At 42.4% G+C, this 21,267-nt stretch overlaps 1 protein-coding gene across 2 annotated transcripts in view; it reads left to right on the plus strand.

The window, feature by feature from the left end:
* The first annotated feature begins 10,142 nt into the window (after positions 1-10,142).
* GCLC (glutamate-cysteine ligase catalytic subunit) overlaps positions 10,143-21,267 on the plus strand; it is a 45,523-nt gene continuing 34,398 nt past the window's right edge. For both annotated transcript variants that reach the window (XM_045802554.2, XM_045802557.2), the window contains exon 1: positions 10,143-10,775. In XM_045802554.2, the coding sequence (XP_045658510.1) occupies positions 10,626-10,775 (150 nt within the window). In that variant the 5' untranslated portion in view covers positions 10,143-10,625. The remainder of the gene's footprint in view (positions 10,776-21,267) is intronic.

Below are 21,267 nucleotides of genomic sequence, written 5' to 3' on the forward strand. Positions count from 1 at the left end.
GAGAAATTCTTCAACTGAGAGATTTTATCCCCAGCTAGAGCAAAGGGAAATTCTCCAGAGCTGGTGTCTTTTCCAGTGTGCAATATAAGAGCACTGGTGGCTAAGTCATCAGCAAAACTAACCAGAAGACAGTTTGACACACACAAATCATCGCGATAACAATAGGTACTGTCTACTATTTTCTAAAATGGCACCTAAAATTATTGAGTTTATTTTTTTGTTGATTGTCCTCTCCCTCTAGAAGGAAAGCTCCATGAGAACAGAAATATTGCCTTTCCCATTCACCCAGGATCTTCAGCACCAAGAGCAGGACCCATGCAGACTGGGTACCTTGTATATACTTGTTAAATAAACAAACACAAATTTAATCCAACTGGAAGAGAATTGCCTTAGTTACATAATCATGGAACTTTATATACTGTCCAAACTCCCAGATGTTCTTTGGAGTCCAGATCGACACTGGTACTAATTTTGCAGCTCGTTTATGGACATATTTAACCCATGTTCTTTTTTTTTTTTAATGTTTTTTTATTATATTACATTAGTCACCATACAGTACATCCCCGGTTTCCGATGTAAAGTTCGATGATTCATTAGTTGCGTATAACACCCAGTGTACCACGCAATACGTGCCCTCCTTAAACAAATTCTTAGTTATTTGTTTTGCATAGTGAAAATGAGAAGATAGTACCTAACTCTAAGTTCAATAATAATACTATCTTCATGGACAAATTCTCACCTTCGAGTTTTTAGCTATTGTTATAACCATTGCAATCTAATTATGACTCAAAACACCTAGTGAATTTCCCTATCACGCATGCCCACAACCACAGGACGATGCCCCTGACCTGACTGAGGGCAAGGTGAATCCTGTTTAGCTCCCTGTACGTGGAAGTGGTTCATGGTCTCTCACATAAGTTATGTTTGGTTTCCTGGACAGGAAAAAGGGCTTTGATATGTGCTTGAGAGACATTTCTGGACAGAGAATTTTCATTTTCAATACCGTGAATTTTAGTGAAGGATACGGTTATATGATACTAAAAAGGTGGGCTCTTTTACATCCATGGATTTACTTTATGGATCATCCTTGGGATTTTTCTTTAAAAAGAGGCCATTTTTTGAGGGTAGCTAAGTAGCTCCTTTGGTATTCTCACCTCTCAAAGCTATTCTTTGAGTGATGGGTGATTCAACCCCTCATCTGCTCTTTGATTCTTCTTTATATTTTCCTCCATGAGCCCAAGACATAGCTATTATTCTAAAACCCAAAAATTATGAACAAAGAAGTCAAAAGGCATAGAAAGAGAAATAGAAATATATAAAGAAAAGACTTAAAATATTAAATTGAAGAGTTTCTTTTGTATAGTCTCAACAGAGTAAAGATGACAATAATTTTGAAACTCTCTACTGAATGAAATTACACCATCACTCTTGGGGAAAGTTGGGTCCTGGATTTGTGGTTGAAAGTCCTGGATTTAAGTATAAGTTCTAGCATTCAACTTTTCTTTAGCTCAGTTTTTCATATCTAAAATAAAAGTGCATTAAAATTTTGTAAAGTGTGAAAATGGGACATATATATTAAGGCAGCCTATCATATATTACATTATATGTTATATTAATGCAGCCTACATATTAAGACCCCTTGAAGGCAGGAGGTCATATGAGGGTATTGTCAGGAAAGACTCTGTGAGCAGGAGATGGGGTGAATGTGAGCACTCAAGCCATCACCCTGATGAGGAGGGACCTCACCACCTGTCCCAAGCCAGTGGTTCCTCTACCCCGAGAAGAGAGTCATTTCCTGGACTAGCCTTCCTTTTGTATTGTATTCTTAGAAGACAGTTGACTGAGAATATTTTTTATACGGAAAAGCAGGGGGGAAACTATCTGCTAAACTTCAACTCTTGAGGACCTCAGTTTGTGATGAAATATTCACTAATCAGTGTCCACTGCCAAGAGCTGGCAAGGTTGGAGCAATAATGACATGTTTTGGGAGCCTGGGTGGCTCAGTCGGTTAAGTGTCTGCCTCCGGCTCAGGTCATGATCCCAGGGTCCTGGGATCGAGTCCTGCATCAGGCTCTCTGCTCAGTGGAGTGTATGCTTCTCCTTTTGCGCCTCCCCCTGTTCGTCCTTGTTCTCTCTCTCCTTCTCTCTCTCTCTCATAAACAAATATATAAAATCTTAAAAAGAAAGAAAAAAAGATGTGCTCTGATCCTAGCTTGGCCTCTAAAGGGCCACTAGCTTGGCCACTACCAGTGTAGTGGGTACTTTTGAAAAGCTAAATGCTTTGGGCAAGACAAATCACCTTGCAGCCTGTTTCCTCCCCTGTAAAATTGCCCTACTCTACTGATGTGTTATAAGAATCAAACAAGATAAAAAATATGTAAAAGCTATGTATCATACATAAATATGGGCTATTAGTGTACTCATTCTTTGAGTCCAGTTCTTAGAAGTAGTGAGACATAGAAAGAAAATTATGACAGAACAAATTAAATTTATAAAATACATCCAAGCTCTCTACTGTAAGTTTATGGTTCAGAAATTAAAACTGTTAAGAAGCTTAAATAAGTCTGTTGATGTAAAGCACAAAATTCAGCGTAGGTATAAGAGAAATGTTCATTTGTTCACTCCTTAATTCCTCTTTTCTTCTGTCAAAGTACATCATAGGCCGTAAAGGCCTACTCGAAATTCAGGTATTACTGTTGATATGACTGTGTTCTGTTTTCAGCAATGAGAGTAAAGTGGAATAAATGTGGACTCTGAAAGCTAACGGACCTGGAATCGAATCCAAGTTCCTATGTTTTCTTGCTATTTACAAGTGTGGCTTTTGAGTGTGCTTCCTAATCTGTCTGGCCTTGGGTGTTCTTCCTAATCTGTGTGCCTCAGCTTCCCCCTCTGGAAAATGGGCCAACACCTCATAGAAATCGTTCCCAACCCTTTTGATAACATTACACACCTTGAAAATGAGAATATTTTTACTGCAAAGGATGTTGTTGCCCACGGTGAGATGTGACCAGACCAGGAGACTCTGCTCACCGAAATTGGGTCCTGCTGAAGGGAATGTCATTTTGTCATTTCATTTATCCAAGGCATGCTCTTTGGAAAACTCTGCCTTATTTGTTTTGGGGGGAGGAATAAATGTGAATCTTCCTGGTCATAATAAGTGAAGGATTTCTTAGTCCCCCTTCCTTCCCTGGATCAAGGACAAACAGAGCAACCTGCTTAGCTGGAGCCCATCTCCCTGGCTGCACACTCCTCTGAAGGGGACAGTTGGATTGTGCTAGAACACAGCTGTCCACACCAAGTGACGCTTTGTGGCAACTCTCTTTCTAAATTTACTGGCACACCCTTCTGTGTGAGCCGTGGCCTGCCCACCTTAAGCATAGCTCCACAGTGTTCCTCCAAGGCCATGCAGGCAGCTGGTGACCAGCAAGCAGTTCTCTTTGTGCAGGGCTCTACTTGGTGAATAGCCAGTGAAGGTTTGCCTGAACTACTCTTGCAGGGAAAACACTGGCAGTAGTCGCAAAACCTTAAAAATGAAAGTGCCAGAGAGGATTTTTGTGGCCAGGAGAGAGCTTTAACCCTGGCTTTTACAGGGGCTGGGCTTTTGAATAATAGGGGTGTGTCTTTCCAGGAAAGTCTAAAACATCTTACCATCGCAACAGCAGAAAACATCCATGGCAGGAAGATCTTTTCTGAGCTTACTGCTACTTGAGTGTAGTAATGTGCCTCCTAAAATTCCTACTGGCCTTAATTGATGCAAAACAATTATCATTCATGGAGTTCCCCCTCCCCATCTATGTCAGATGCTCTGCATGTTATTTTCAGTCTCTATAAGCACTCAGAGAAGCATCAATTTCCCCCCATTATGCAGATGATGAAACTCAAGCACGGGAGCTTGCCCAAGGTCACAGAGCTAGAAGGGGCCAGAGCTGGATTTCCAAACCAGTTCTAACACCCAAGCCAAGACTTTTCTAGTATTCCATGTTCTCTGCCCAGTAGTAACAGAGCTTCTAAGAGATCTAATGAGTTTTCATTGTTTAAAACTGAGTTTTTATAAAATGTAGGCAGGGGACTAAGAACTCTGCAGTTTAATATTAATATTGGTATATGTATATAACTGGTCTCACACGGACAGGAAATAAGACCAGGAGAGTAGACCAAAGCTGGATCAGTAAGTAGCCACAAGGAAAAGAGAAACAGGATAAAGAAGGGGCCCTATCTCCTCTTATCATGGGCTCCATCAACACACTGGAGACTAGTAGAATATTCAATAGCTGTATATATTTGTGCACATTATGACTGCAAATAAAATGATACTAATCATTGTATATATCAGTGCTTTCCAATTAGTCATTTTGATGACCTTAGAAACCCTTGAAAATATTTAAAGAAAGGTGCCTATTGTGACGCCTGGGTGGCTCAGTTGCTTAAGTGTCTGCCTTTGGGTCAGGTCATGATCCCAGGGTCCTAGGATCGAGTCCCACATCGGGTTCCTTGTTCAGTGGGGAGCCTGCTTCTTCCCCTGCTTGTGCTTGCTCTCTCTCTGACAAATAAAAAATATAAAAAATTTTTTTAAAATAAGGAAACGTACCCACGTAATATTTAGAGTTAATCATGATATGTGTAAACCAAGGTTTCTTAACCTTCCTATTGCTGACATTTGGGGATGAATGATTCTTTGTGTGGGGCTGTCCTGTGTATTGCAGGATAGGTTGTTTTTAGATGAGTTGATTTTTCCCCTCAAAATACCTATTAAATTTTAGCCTAAGTACTAAAATAAACAGTAGGGGGTATTGTCTGTAGAAAAATACCTTCCGGAAGTACAATTATGTTACTCCTTTGTTTTTGTTTTTAGGAACTAGTCTTATCGAAGCAAAATTGCATGATATCCAGTACCACTGCCTTTCTAAATGCTATGAATATGATAAGTACTTTTGTACATTCCATTGTCCACAAATGATGGGGTGCCATGGCCAAAGTTCAATTCAGCATTATCTAACCATGAATAAAGTTCACATACATTTATGGGAACGAAGGTGAGTGAAATGGGAAGAAAGAGGTAGAGACTAAAATTAGGATCTTAAAACACGTAAACACATACCTTAAAGACCATACTCAGGTTTGACAGTGGGCCTACTCTGACAATAATAATCATCCCTGCCAGCCATTGTGAAACAGTTTACACTACATGTGACAGGGAGGGATTTTCAGTTTTGTTTTTAAATGCAAGGTCACATAAGGTAGAATGATAGCTAGAAAACTTGGAATAAAAAACCATTGGTTAACACCAACTGTCTCCAATTTCAGGACAAAGGAAATTGATTTCCAGTAAGGAATTAGCCTAGTGCTCACTCCTTTTCATCTTCTTGGATCACCCCTCATACCAATTGCTCAAATTGCCTTTGACATTCCTCACTTGGAGCTAACTACCTGAGATCATACACCAGCGAGATTTGCTTTAAATTACTGGGAGGGAGTGAATACCTGAAATGAGATTAGCCATGTGGCGATACTGAAGATGGGTAACAGTTACGATAGGTATATTACACCATGTCCTCTGTACTTTTGTGCTTGTTTGGAAATGTCTGTAATAAAAGGTTGTATTTCTTTATCCATATTCCAGTGAAAAAGAGGGAGTCTCCTGGACTCAGCTATTACCTTTCCTGTCCCAACACATCAATCTCAGCATCCTCATCTTCTTTCCTAGCATCTCGTAAAAAGGCCATGATACTGTTATGAAAAATGTCACCACTTGACATATGTTCTGGATTCTATCATGCCTCCTGAGAGATCTTGCTTCTAAAGGCATCCTCTCTCTTTCCCACATCTTTAATCTCACCCCATTGATTCCCACCCATCTTCTTTACACACTCAAGCTTTCCCCGTCTTAATAAAGGCCTTCACTTGACAGAGCAGACCTTTTGCAACTCTACATGAAAATAAGCATTTTATACTTTTGAAAAACCTCCATGAACTACAAGTCAGCTTTAAAAACCAAGTTGACAGAGGTTCTGTGTTTCGTTGACTTGGAATGACAATAGCACATCTCAACATGTGTTGGAAATACTACGTGATACAAAAAGATTTGCACTTTTCCAACTAATTTAGTAGCATTGACATCAAAGAATGTTTAGGTTGGAAGGGAAACCTTATTTGAACAGGGGAAGAAGAAAGAGTCCCTGATGATAAGGAAGACAACTTTACTTAGATTGGGCAGGTTACCCTGAACTAGAGGGAAGACCACAGTCTTTCAGGTACTGCACTTCTATGATAAAGCCCTGGGGTACTTCTTCAATGTAGTCAAATCAAATTCCAAGTATAATGCAATGGTAGGGAAAAATCCTTTCTGAATCTTCCCCATTTTGTACTGTGTACACTTGAGTTAAGAGATAGCCGTTTGTTTCTACCAATGAATTAAAATACAAAGCAAGAAAATCTTAAACACCTCATTGAGCAGAGTTCTTTTGGGGGGCAAGGGAGTGTCAAAGGAGAGGAGGCTTAGGGGAGGCAGAAACAAGAGCCAGAAAGAGCCCCCAGAAAGAGGCCCTCAACTTCAGCCAGGTAGTGCGGTATAGTAGAAACTAAACCGGAGTTCGGATCCCTGCGTCACCACTACCTGTTATTTACTATTACTGGATCTCAGTTGCCTTATTTATAAAATACGGCAACAATCGGAATTGTTCCATGGATTCTAGATCAAAGTGCTTGGCATAAAGCAGGTGCACCATGAAGAGTAAATTACTGAGACCCCCGGGAGAGCATCTAAGGGATGCTCAAGCCAAACAGAACAGTAAGGCCTGGAGCAGATGACCGCAAGTATCCTGAACCTGCAAAACATCCCGCCCAGAGACCCTTAGGCAGAGCCCCTCTGCTTTCCCCATTTGATCTCTGCGAGGCCATCTCCGTGATCTCAGCGGAGCTGCTGACTCAGGGAAAATTGGACTCGGCGCAACCACAGGGAAATATATTTTTTCCTCTTTGCGGGGAGGCCCGAAAACCACCGAGTCTGAAATGGCTGCTGCAACACTATGAGCAGCAGCCGGGGTGGGGGTGGGGGGAGTGTCAAGAGCGGAGCGCAGAGACTTTGCCCCCAGCAGCATCCCCGGCAATGACCTCTAGCACGGAACCCGCACAAAGTGCTGAGTCACTGGGAGGCGGCACCGCGCGCCTGGAGGCGGGCCCGGCGCAGTCACGTGGCGGGGGCTGTATCACAACAACGACGCGGCGTGCAGCGCCCTCGGCCCGCGCCGCTTCCTACCGCGACTGAGCCGCTCTCCGAGCATGCTCAGCTCGGCCCCGCGGTTGCGCCGAGTCGCCAGCCTCCTGGCTCCACGGTCCGGGTTTTCCGGGCGGTCCTGGAGGCGGGGCTTGCGGCTGTACCCGGGGTAGAAGGCGGGGAAGCGTTGTCTGGATCGCCGCTGGCAATGGTCGGCTCAGGCTGAGTGAGTCCGGGTTTTTTCCGCGGAAGATATGAACAGGAATCCGCCGCTGGGCAAGGCCTGGAGAAGAGCTGATTTTGCAGTCTACGAGCGCCTTTCCCCCCTTAGCGATCATTAAAACCGTAAAAGATCTGTCCGGGACTGGTCGCTGAAAACCTGCTCATAGAAGTACAGAAGAAGAAGTAAACCTAAAAATGAAAAACACTGTCAAATAGAGGGGATGGATTGGTTTTGAATGTGACTTGTGTTGATCTATGGTGGGTTCCCCCGTCCCTTGTAACAGCAATTGGTAAAGGCACTGGCGGCGATGGTTTAACTTTGACACAACTGCCCTATAGTGCCACCATGCTGCACCCGATTTGAGATTGAACAGAGCCCGGGGGGGGAGTGATCTTCGGGGTGCTGGCTCAGAATTGGGTACGAGAGGCCCCCTTGTGTGTCAACCGGAATCTGGGGCTGAATGACTCAAATTACAGTGTGTTAACTCTCTTTAAGATCAGCACCCTGTAAAGCTTTGGCTAGACTTGAACTTAGTCTCTTACTGAACCACCCTTGTCCCTGTATTCTTCATTAAAACGAAACTGATATTGTCCCAAGAGCCCAGGTTCAGGTATTGTGAGGAAATCCAGCAGGTGTAGGAGAAAAGTGTGTGCGTTGCAAAGTGTAAATGTCTACACCTGCTCTGTTTCAATTAAATGGAATGCAAGCTGCAGAGATCATCTTAAATTTCCCATTAACCACCTTTAAAACTAAAAAGCAGGTGAACTAATTTAAGCACTATATTGTATCTCAATATTTCCATGTCATAAAATTAACAGACAAAAAAGTAAATTCACATTCCCAACCTGCTCCAAATTTATGTAAAAGTTTTCCAGTAATGAAATGGAATAGCAGTTTTGAAATTTATATTTAAGTGGATTAAAATAAAACTAAAATTCAGTTTTACGGTCAAATTAGCCATGTTTCAAATGCTCAGTAGCCACCTGTGGTTGATGGCTGTTGTGTTGAACAATGCAGGCCTATGAAAGTGAGGTGAGATTTTGAGAATAAAAAATGATCTTTTAGAAGCCTCACTTGCATGTGAAACATGAGCAACCACTGCCCTCTCCCAGCTCCCCACACTCCCTGCCTTCCATAGGAAGCTAAGATTCATACACGCACTTTTCTTAAAAAAGAAATAAAAAGATCAAAAGGCATAAATCATCTCTATCCCAGAGGAAGTCACTAGTGTGGAGGTATTTTTTAAATGATTTCATTCTTGTACAAATGCAACCAAACTAAGGAGAGGAAAAACTGGGACTCAACCGATAAACAGGAATGTGTCAGGTGGAGAATTCCAAGCAGAAAAAAAATCAGTGGGAAGCCAGGACCAAACAAGCCTAGTGATATTGGTGCAGAGGGTACAAGCAAGAGTGGGTGCAGGAGCTGAGGTTGCTGAATCAGCCGTGAACAAATTAGAATGAGGCTTGGTTTTTATTCTTGCTGTACACTGGGGATTGAAACATCTCCTGAGCCTCAAACACCCCCACAGCCCCGCCGCCATCCACACCCCACACATACAAGCACTCCACTGTGGAAATTACAGCCAGACCTTGGGTATCCTCCTCCCCAATCCCTGACAGGGGCACATCCACTATGAAGGGGTGTGGGAGAAGAGACTCCTACTACCCTATATATCCATTCAGCAGTTAATAAGTGCTTAGTAAATTTTAACTTCGTAGTTGATGGAAGTGGGCACAATAAATGCAGACTTTCTGGCCTCACTGCATGTGTGATCTAGTTGCTGTCACTCTTTCCCTCCTTGACATCATTCTGTGAACACAGACTTATGGGGGTCAGGTCCCTCCTCCTTTCTCTTTCCCACCAGAATACGATCAACGCCAGTTGTTTCTAATATCTTCTCCTTGGTAAGCTCATGTGAACATCATTGTAGTCACATAATGTATGAATATTAGGTTTGAATGAGAGATAAGCTTTTGGAGATGATTCCTTCAAAAAATTCATCTAGAGATGTTGACAAAGTCCTTTTTGTTGTGATGAATGGTGTCTGGGCCCTCCAAAGACTTTATGTCACCAAATAATTTAGAGAATACACAAATACTTGTAATACATACACATTGTATGTACAGAAAACTTGTAGACAAATTGATTCCTCTTTAATAACCAGGTAATTTATTGGCCAGCGACTCTATGCATGTCTCCATCATGCACACTCTTACAACATCCATAAAAGATAGAATTAATATAATTATACACGGTATGGAAATAACGTGCCCAAGCTCTCACAGTCAGTAAATAGTGGAAACTAGAATTGAATGGGTGTTTCATCTGACTCCCAAACTATGTAGTTATTACCATACCCTGCAGCTCTCCCCTGCTTTTTATAAGCGTGAGGCCTTTTCTCACCTCAAAAAGAATATAGTGGGTTGTTCATTAATTCAAATAACCAAATTCTTTCCGCAACCTAAAGTTTATCTCTTTGGACTAGAGAACACAGGTTTTTACATATCTCATTTGCTGAAAGCATGCCAGACCTCACTCTCCCCCCTCAGCCCCGCCCCTTCCCTTTGACTCCGCCCCAACCACGCCTGCGCACGCCTCCTCCGAGGCCCCTTTGGAGCCTCTTTGGGCGTTCGGCCACGCCTCCTCTCCTGCACCGCCTTCTTTCCCCGCCTCCGCCCGTAGCCTATAAAATCCGGAGCGACGGATCGCGCCCCGGAGCCGCGAGTGAGCCGATAGGGGGACTGGGCATGCTCTGTGGCGGCGCAGGTCTTGGTCACAAGTAGGAAGAAGGCAGTGCACGACACCGGTAAAGAGAAGCCAGAGCCGCTGCCGCACCGTGGCTGTGGGGTCCGTCGCCGCCGCCTCGGAGCAGGAGCGGGGTGGGAGCCGGAGCGGGCGACGGGCGAGGCCGCCGGGCCGAGAGCCGCCCAGCCTGCCCTCCCGTCCTCTGCCTCTGTGTCCGCGCGGCGCGCCGGACCCCTGAGTCGGTCACCTGGGCGGCAAGGACCCCGCGCAGGGGAGCGGAGCGGACCTTCCCTCCGCCGGCTGCGGCCCGAGGGCGCCCCCGCGGGGCGGAGCTGCCGCCGCCGCCGCCGCCGCTTTCTGCGGGCAGCTGAGTGTCCGGCTCGCGCCCCGCGCCCTGAGCGGGCGGTCGCCGTCAGCCCCGAGGAGGAGGAGGGGGCAGCCATGGGGCTGCTGTCCCAGGGCTCGCCGCTGAGCTGGGAGGAGACCAAGCGCCACGCCGACCACGTGCGGCGGCACGGGATTCTCCAGTTCCTGCACATCTACCACGCCGTCAAGGACCGGCACAAGGACGTGCTCAAGTGGGGCGATGAGGTGAGCGCCCGCGGCCTCCGCCCCCGCCAGGCGGCCCTGTCAGGCCACCCCGTGTCTCCTTTGTTCGGCGAGGCGTGCCCCGCGCCCCCACAGCGGTCCGCGTCCTGCGGTGCGCCCCGAGGGTCCCCGGACGCGTCCCCGCCCTGGCGCGCTGCCCCTGCCCTCGCCCGGCGGGTGTCCGGGGCGCTCTAGCGCGTGGGTCCCTGCTCAGAGTCTTCTCACTAGACTTCTCTATCCCATTCATTCATTCTTAGGGTTTTCTCCTTCATTCAACAAATGGGTTAGGCGCTGGGAGGGCGCGAGCGTGAGCAAGTGTGACATTTGTGCTTCCAGGAGTTTTTCGTCTGGTATATCTGCCGGCACAGTATCGCGATCTGGCGTCCGGTGTCAAAATGCGCTTTTGCGATCAGCGAGAAAGGGACCAAGTTGTCCTAGAAGGGCCGTTGCTGCTAGGAGTCAGGTCTTCGGGATGTTCGCTTCCGCCCCATCTCCAGCAGGTTACTTTTTAAACCTCCAGGTGCTGCTCATCAGCTCCCTCGCACTCTCTTCACACACCTTTCCTCACCCTCCCCGCTTCACCACCACTTTACAGGCATAGAACAGAAATTATACCTCGGTTTTCCTAAAGGGGAGGAAACTTCTTGTTCCTGTTTAATTCTAAATGGGAACTCTTGAAGCTTCGCAGTTGGGGTTTGTTAGTGCCTTTCCATGGCCTGCGTCCAGTGTCTAAACTGTGCAAATCAGTGTTTCAACATACGTTCTGCCTACAGCTGAAATGTCTTTGCATTTTCAATTTGTTGAACCATTGTTTATTGGAATGATCTGGAAAGCATTGCCCCCTTTAGATTTAGTTTTCTTCTGCCAAAGCTGTTTTATGCTCTCCCTTCCCGTTTTTAAAAGTCACGTGTAGATAACATTCAAATAATTAAGTGCTTTTTTGAAAAGTGCATCCGTTTTTTTTTTTAACCATTTGTGTTCCATGGCTTACTCAGGTGTAAATTTATCTTTCAGTTGATGTTATTACTCTTGACCTAAGCATCAGGGTGGTGCAGAATCTGTTTCCTTGCAAAATTAGTTTGTCTGTTTCTAAAGCTGGAAGATAATTCTTTTTACAGTTGAATTGTGGTATTTTAAGTTAGAAAAGTATAATAGTAATTCACGTTTATACGAGAAGGGGTTTGTCATACTTTGGACAGAAAAGGGGTACGGTATTGTGTTTGGTGGTAATGCTTCAATTTTATTCCAAAGTTCCTTGTTGCTTCACAGCATCTGACATTGTGTGTGTTCATTTGTGTATTGTGTGCATTTAATGATCTGTCCTCTGTCCCTCCTGATTTTGTTTTCTCTCCCACACCTCTTCGCTGCTTTTCTCCTTAATAAACCAGCGTCTTTTGGAGTGGGGAATTTGTATGTGTAGTAGAAATCTGTATCCATGAAGTAGAAAAGTTATTTTAGATATTAAAAATAACACACTTCTCATAGTTTTAAATTCTGCTCCAGTCATATGTGTCGGGGTGGAGCGTAGGATTTTCAAGAAGAGTGGAATTCCTGCCCAAGTGTTGACGGTCCAGGCAGAAATAGGCAGCCTGACACATGGGGAAGAATTGAGATTGTGAAGGCTGCTCAGATGGTTAAAGAAAAAAAAAAAAAAACACCTCACTCTATTTTCTATTTCTGAAATGGCACTTAAGTAAAAGCTTTGTCGCATGAAGTTGGTTCTCTGATCCTTGACCTGTGGTATTGTAGGAACGAATTCTCCATTGTGGTGTCTCTAGGACTGGGCAGGGAGAAGGTGAGGTTCTGGAGGAGGGTGGGGGGGTCTCGTGCCTAAATATTGGCTGATGCCTCTGGTACCATGTCAAAGTAATCACTCTTTTATGTTACAGAACATTGTTTTCAGACTGCAGGTCATGATCCATTAGCGGGTTGAGAAACAAATTTAGGTTCTCCTAGACTTTTTTTCTCTCTGGAACTTAAAAAAAAAGGGGGGGGGGGAATCGGATGAAGAGGACCACTTTGTCATAAATAGCAAGCGTAGCATGTCAAACTTTTGAGTTATTTGAGGGTCCCTGTGAGCAGGTCTATATTGAGTCGTATGTAAATTATTTCTTAGTATGGTTGCCACTTGAGTTTGAAAGCCAGACTCTCACATTTATCGTGGGAGGCTTCCTTGATGAGATGAGCTTTTCGAAAAGAGCAGGAGAGAAGTTAACGACTCCAGTGTTGGCGCCATTCCTTGCGCATAGGAGCTCAGGGATCACGTCTACTGAAGTAGAAGTCTGCAGGCAGGATCAGGCAGCAAGCAAACATGCATTGTATGCAGAAGCCTGAGAAGTAACTGAGAAACAGGCTGGGCAGATAAAAGTGGAGAAGGGCATGGTGGGTGGTGTGGCCCTGGAGATGGAGGATGGCCTTGCCAGACAGAAAAGGTGTTTGAGATGTGATATGTTGGACTGCTTGGCGTGATACCAAAGTACTGCTTTTTGTGGGAAGTTTTGGTCTTATAAGCTTCCCTGTCCCCCCCCCCAAAAAAAAACATTAAAACCATGGTTAGGAGACCCTGCCACTTTTGGAAATGCCTAGCCCTAGTTACTAGGACAGTATTTACATCTGGTAGTGTTTATCAGAAAGAACCCTGGATTTGAACACTTGTGTCATATTCCAGGGCCTGCCAAACTCCCTGTGTGATTGTGAGCCTCATTTTCCTCTTGTAGAAAGTGACAGGGTTGGACTCTGTCCTAGCTTTTATAGTGTAAGAACAGCATTGAATCAGATTTTTAAATGTACATGTTTCAAACCAGAATGTTACTTTTTGAAATTCACCTGAAGATAGTCTTTAGACTGTTGAGTAAAGCGAGGGCTGCCACCAATTGCTGCAGTAAAAATGGGTTGTATTCTAAAGATGTGTGTCTGCTGGCTTTTTGGAAATCAGAAGTATTTTCGTGTGACAATCTTATGAATGCGTAGATTTCCAGATCCATTTACAGATGTATATTTTGCCTTTGGTGTAACAGGGTCCTAACCCTGGCCACCATTTATTGTTTCTATAGGAGATAGAAGTTCTAACTCCTGGGTTGCCGGGAGAAGCACTTCATTTTGCCCCAGGATGGGGCCTGGAGGGGGAGAGGTAAGATGGAGGTTCCTGGGTTCTCTTTTGCCTGCCAGGCATTCTACGTGTGCAAAAAAAAAAAAAAAAAAAAAAAAAAGAAAGCACTTACCTTTTCACAGCTGACACAAACTTTGGAGGCGCAGATTTTGTTTTTAACTGGAGTGTGTCCATTAAAGGACAGACTTAGGAAACGTATGCTGCAAATGTGGCAGTAAGTACAACTTCTGAGTCCACTCTGATGTTAACGCCTGCCAGGCCTTTTCAGCTACTAACCAGCAGAGGCGTTATCAGAATTGAAATCTGTCTGCCTTCAGGTCCATTTCTCAAACACATAATACCAGGTTTTGGATTATTTACAAAGTATGAGATTTCATCAAATCTCCTTTTACAGAGTTAACACTACAGGTTGTAGAGGTGTCAGAAAACAACATTTAAAAGCAAATGTATAGGTTTTCTAATTTTTTTAACCCAGTGTAGTGGCTCTCAAGGTAAACTGTCCTCTAGTTAGCAGAGAAGTGCACGTGAACTTAGGAAAATATAATACGTTCTTAATATTTGAGTGTGTTCTTAACATGCATAAAGCCAATAAAACCAGGATGGGATTTGTTAAGGGCTGATATGTCATCCATTGAGTTGGAAGGACAAACTTGCCTGTGTAGGTTAAGAATGCTTAAGTGACTATTTAGAAAATGCATAGCTTGTTAATAAGCTTATAATCCTATAAAAAAATAACAACTCTGAGCCATAAATCTAGAATGGACAAAAGCATTTTCATTTGAGTGTAAATGAACGTGTAGCTTTGGACAAATTGCTTTATCTAAACCTCAGTTTTTTTAATCTATAAAATAGAGATGATAATGCCCTATAGGGTTATTAAGATTAAATGAGATAATGATGAAATGGTTTACAAGTAAGTACTTTGCCTTTTGAGTGAAGACTCATAAATAGTAACTTAAAATATTCACTTGGAAGTTTTTAAATATCTGCTATATCTCATTTAAAAAGCCCTGGTCAAGCAGACTCTTAACGATAGAACATAAACTGAGGGTTGCTGGGAGGGAGGTGGGGGCCATGGGTTAAACAGGTGATGGGGATTAAGGAGGGCACTTGTGATGAGTGCCGGGTGTTTGTAGGTGATGAATCACTGAATTCTACACCAGAAACTAATACTACTATTAACTAACTGGAATTTAAATAAAAACTTGAAAAAAATAATTTAAAAAATAAATGGCTATGGTCGTTGGGGAATGAGGCATTCCATGTGTGTGGGTGTTTTTTTAGCCAGTTATTAACCATTAGCTTGGTTATTTTCGATGGTATTGATGGTATTTGATAACTATAGTATTTCTAAATTGCATTTAGAAATCTAAATTGTGTCTTAAAAATGCATTATTGGACACTGACTAGAATTAGATATTGAGCACAAATATTTCTTGATAGTCATTAGGAATGTTCAGGTTTCTTACATAGGTCATTGAGTATTTTGTGACCTATAAAGCAAAGTTTTATCTTTCTGTCACTTTGCTATCACTGTGGACGTTGTTTTAACAGTATTTATTGTTCACCTGTCTCTAAAGCACAGTGGTGAAATCAAGGAAAAATACATTTGTGTTTCTGAACTTTTTATATACTCAAGGCATCTGAATGTGTTGTTAAATTTAGAAAACTAAATTTGGGGCATTACTGATGTTGCTGGTGTTGGATGGACCATATTCTAATAAGCTTGCTAATTAATATTCTTTATACATACTTTAACCAAGTTAGGTGGGTTTTTATAAACTCTTCGACACATTTATTTTGATATAATTGACATACAGTAAACTGCACATATTTAAAATATAGTTTGATAAGTTTTGATATATGTATACACCTGTGAAACTACCAGCACAATCAAAATAACATACATCATCTCTAAAAATGTCGTCGTGCCCCTTTGTAATTCTCCTCTTCCCTCCCCACTTCCATAGGCAACCACTGATCTGGCACCGTAGTAGACTGCATTTCCTAGAGTTTATCATCTAGGAAATCATAAAGCCTGTACTTTTCTGGTTTGGCTTTTTAAGCCGCTTGTATATTTTGAGATTCATTCATTTTATTGCATGTATCAGTAGTTCATTCCTTTGAATTCTGACCCATGAACAAGGAGATCTTTAATTTCTCTCCTCCATGGTTTTTTAGTTTTTAACGTCCAAGTCTTTCCCATCTTTTGTTAGATATATCACAGTTTCATATTTTTTTCCTATTGTAAATGGTATTCATCATATCCATTGCATGGATATACTACAATTTATCCATTATTTGGATTGTATCCAATTTTTAGCTATTACAAACAAAACTTGTATGAAGATTAATGTGTAAGTCTTTGTATGGATTTATGCTTTTGTCTACCTTGATTATTCCCTATGAGTGATTTGTTTTAACTTTTTAAGGAAACTATTAAAGTTTTTAAAAGTGGCTGAACCATTTTACATTCCGAGGAGCAGCGTATACCAGTTTCTGTTTGTCCACATCCGTGTCTACACTTGGTATAGTCAGTTTCTTTAATTTTAGCCATTCTAATAAGTACGCGATGGTACTTTTTTGTTGTGTTTTTAGTATGCATTTCCCTTAAGACCAGTGGTGATGAGTATCCTTTCATGTGATTATTTGCCATCTGTATGTCTTTTTTGTGAAGTGTGCTTAAGGTCATTTGCCTAGCTGAGTTTTGAGAGTTCTTTATATATTCTAGATGTAGTTCTTACCAGATAATTTACATTGCACATATGTTCTCCCAGTCCGTTTTCATTCTCTTAATAAGGGTGTCTTTTGAAGACCAGAGAAGTTCATTTTAATGAAGTCCAGTTTGTTCCCTTGTTCTTTTATGGATCATACTTTTGGTGTGGTTATTTAAGAAATCTTTCCTTAATCCAAGACCACAAACGGTTTCTCCCATATTTTCTTCTAGAAGTTTTATAACCTTACACTTGACATTTAGGTCTGTGATCCATTTTGAGTTAGCTTTGCCGACGGTGTAAGGGATGCATTTTTGATTTTGGTTGCCCCAGCACCATTTGTTGAAAAGACTATCCTTTCTCCACTGCCAGAGGTACATGGCCTCTGTAGCTTGTCTAATTCCAGTAGTCTGTCTGTGTGTGTGGCTTTATTTCTGGATTCTTTGTACCGTTCCATTGATCCATCTATACTTAGCTATACTATAGCTTTATAATATGTTGTGAGATCAGGCAGTGTTAGCTCTCCAGCTTTCTTCTTTTTCAACTTGTTTTGACTTTTCTAGGCCCTTTGAATTTCTACTTGGTTTTTAGAACCAGCTTGGCAATTTCTGCCAAAAACAAAACAAACCGTCCTGGGATTTTGACTGCAATTGCACTGAATCTGTAGATCAGTTTGGGAAGAATTGACATCTTAATGAGTCTTCTGACCCATGAACAAGGAGATCTTTAATTTCTCTCCTCCATGGTTTTTTAGTTTTTAACGTCCAAGTCTTTCCCATCTTTTGTTAGATATATCACAGTTTCATATTTTTTTCCTATTTTTTTCCTATTGTAAATGGTATTATGTTGCAGTTTCTGACTGTTCATTGATCTTCTGCAACCTTACTAAACTCCTTGAACATGTGGGATACAGTTCTAATAACTGTTTTAATGTCTCAGCTAATTCTAATATCTTTGTTATTTAAGATTAAGTTCAGGTTTATTCTTTTCTGAATGTTTCCCTGCTTCTTTGCATGCCTGGTAATCTTTGATTGGATGTCAGATATTATGAATTTTACCTTTTGGGTGCTTGTTATTTGTATATTTCTAACCGTATTCTTTAAGCCTTGTTCTACAATGTAATTATTTGGAGGTAGTTCAGTCCTTTGAGGTCTCGATTTTATAATTAGGCAGATCTGGAGAAGTCTCTAGTTTAATCCTTCTACTGAGGCAAGACCTTTATGAATATTTTCCCCAGTGCCCCTGAATTAGGAGTTACTCTATTTGGGCTTGTGGGAACACACTCGGTCCCAGCTTTGGGTACTTGCCTTCTTATGGGTTGATGTACTACTGAATCCTTGAGGGGGAACCCTCTGCAGATCTCCAGGGTTCTCTGTACAGCTCTCTTCTCTGTGGTACTTGGTCCTGTGAACTCTAATTGATTTGGTTTCCTCAGGCCTTCAGCTCTCTCTCTTCAGTTCAGGGAGTACTCCAGGTTCTGTTTCACCTTCCTGCCCGTGATCTGGAGCCTCTCTTCCAGGCAGTAAGTTGGGGCAATTGGAGGGCTCACTTCACTTTTTCTCCCCCACATCTCCGGAATCTCTGCCTTGTGTTACCTGCCATCCAGTGTCTTGAAAAAGCTATTTCATATACTGTCTCTCATTTTGGCTGTTTCAGGTGGGAAGGTAAAATTGGTTGCTTTTACTCCATCTTGAGCAGAAGTAGAAGTCTTTCCCATTTGTTCTATTATCCTTTCAGCTCTGTTCCCCTTTCTCTGTAAACTTTGTCCAAAGGCTGGCTGCCCATGTGGTTATATGATATCTCCAGCAACCAACATTTAGCCAAGTTTTTCTTTTTTCTTTATTATTTGTATTATTTGTAAGTAATCTCTTCACCGCTCGTGGGGCTTGAACTGATGACCCTAAGATTGAGTTGCATGCTCTTCCAGCTGAGCCAGCCAGGTTCCCCTAGCCAAGTTTTTTTTTTTTTTTTTAAGTCAGGATTTTCTTTGCCTTTATGCTGTGACGTTCATCACTTAGTATCACCGTTTTCATCCTATGACTGGGTATTTGCGGAAAACACAATTCTTTGAAAAGTTTGCATACATTTTATGAAAGATTTTAATTTGAAGAGGCAAGGCTAAGCCCCAAGTCTTCCCCCGAATGATTGTGTTATCTTAATCCAGAACGTAAATTCTTAAGACCACAATCTCATCTATAAGACTAATAAAAACACAAACTACCATTTAGTTTCGAATTGCATGTTTACATATATATAGTTTCTAATTGTATTTAACTATTTAACTGTTTCAGAGTACTCTAAATTCCATACAACTTATTAAAATCGGGAAATATATACAAGAAATGGGAGAATCTATTTCCTTACCCTGTCATCTTTTGGGTTTTAGCATTGGTCTAGGATAATATACTTCACTGGCTGCTGACAAAGTAATCTAATTATAAAGCCATAGATACTAGGTTTCTAGAAATTTTTTAATGTCTTAAGCCTATTTGAGCCTCACAACTTTTTTGTTAAAAGCAAGATGGTATTGCAAAAATGTTTTCTTGAAAATAGCTGATATTTAAGTTTTACTTACATATGGCAAAACACTAAAGGCTTTATTTCCATGATGGATAATTGTTAAATTAAGTATTTATTGTGTACTTCCTGTATGTCAAGGACTTCCTGTGTTAGGTCATGGGGTTGAAGAGCATAATCAAGAAAAGTGAGCAGCTCTCTGCCCTTGAACTCCAGTGGTACACAGGTGGGTGGGTGCAGGGGAGGGAGGCGAGGAGGAGTTGGCTGTGTATCTAGAGATCCTGGGAGTCTTAGGGATGGAAGGTGGGGAGTGAACCGTCTGGTAGGTCTCAAAGGGAGACGGAGAAGAAAGGGAAGGGAATGCACAAATGTGAGATTATGGAGGTGCCTGTTGTTGAGGGAATATTGCTGAAACACAGGACCAAAGCAGGGAAAAGGGAATGGCTAGAAGTTGAGGCTAGAAAGGTGGGTTGGGTTCAGGCTGTCAAAGGTCCTTTGTAATAGGCCATGTCAGGAGATGTAGTATTGTTAAGCCCAAGACTGGTACAAGAGTATTTCTTCTAGGTCCTTTTGGTCATAGCGGGAAATGTAATGGGTTGGGTGGAATAACTAGAGACAAGGAGTGCACACTACAGAGGACATGTCATTGCTAGGAGAGAGAGGAGAGTGTAGCCTAGAACTCTGGGGATCGATTTGTGTACATTAAAGAGATACTTTAGGGACACCTGGGTGGCTCAGTCAGTTAAGTGCCTGCCTTCAACTCAGGTCATGATCCCAGGGTTCTGGGATCGAGTCCTACGTCAGGCTCCTTGCTTAGCGGGGAGCCTGCTTCTCCTTCTGCCTGCCTTTCCTTTGCTTGTGTGCGCTCTTTCACTCTCTGACAAATAAAATCATTAAAAAAAAAAAAGATACTTTAGAGAAGGAGTGAAAGGACCTAGCACATAAGTGGTTAGGTCATGTCTCTCATATCTGTTCCTGGCAAAGATGACCAAGTGAATAAGACTCCCTGTAAGGATGGTTCTTCAGGGAACTGTTGGTTGGATATTCAGGTCTGGAACCCTTTTATTTAAGGAGCCCTGTACTCATTCAGTAGAAATAACCAGGTAGACAGGAGAAAGCTGGAGCAACATCTGAGCTGACTGTGTGTATGGCGGGGCAGCCACAGGCCTAAAGATGGTGGTTAAAACCAAAGTGGAGAGCGAGCTAGCCCAGGGAGAAGAAACATTGGTGGCGCCTCAGAACTCTGATGAAGACTTGTGGGATCCTGAGAGGAAAGTGTTTGAGGGTTGGTAGCCCTGTCCTGCATGGGAAGAAGGAGAGCACACTTTCGAGAGCTGTGGAAGGATGGGAACTGAAGTGAAGCCACTGGATTTGCTGGTTAGGGAGGGTCTGAAGGCTTTGGCAACAGCCTATCTGGAACATATTAAGAATTTGGGAGAAAAGCAAAAGTTGGTTTCTGGCCAAAATAAATGGCACAGAGCCCACGGATGTTTTCACAGCTCATAGGGTCCTTGAAATCTTGATTATAATTTTAGAAAGAAGCAAAACTGAACTATTCTAGTTGAACTGGATAGCATGTGAGTTTGGGTATCACTTAAGCAATACCTCCGTGGCTATTAAGTTTTCTGTAGTATATTGAAAATGATTGTAATGGATTGAGTATATTAGAGTGATGACCCTGAGTCTCCACTTAAAGATTAGGTTTCTCAGACATTGTTTAAGACATTAGGGAAACATGATTAAAGCTCAGACTTCTGGCCAGAAGAGCTCATTTTGGATGCATCTTGATAGGTATTCAGAAACCTTGGTTATCTGGATTGGTGTATCCTTGGAGAGTTTATATGGCTATGTTTGTACTGTTGGACGCTCTTTGGAGAGCTTTCTGTATGCTTAGGTTTTCCGTGTCTGTCATGGTCAGACCATTTGGGGTTTGGTAGTTAAACTTATTTCCAGAACAAGATTACAAAAGAACCCCAAACCAGATGTTCCTCATTACATAAATGTTCACACAGATCCACTGGTCTTGTCTCCCTTCCCTTGAGGTCCTTTGGATTTGGTTAATGCTTTTTTTTCCCCCCTTCCTGGATGCTGATGTAGCGGAGTTAAACTGTTAGGCAAGAGACTCCATGACCCTTCTCCTGGAAGCTAGTAAGAA

This window comes from Ursus americanus, chromosome 29 (genome assembly GCF_024610735.1).
Source record: "Ursus americanus isolate L20-20 chromosome 29, mUrsAme1.1.p, whole genome shotgun sequence".
Taxonomy (NCBI): Eukaryota; Metazoa; Chordata; class Mammalia; order Carnivora; family Ursidae; genus Ursus; species Ursus americanus.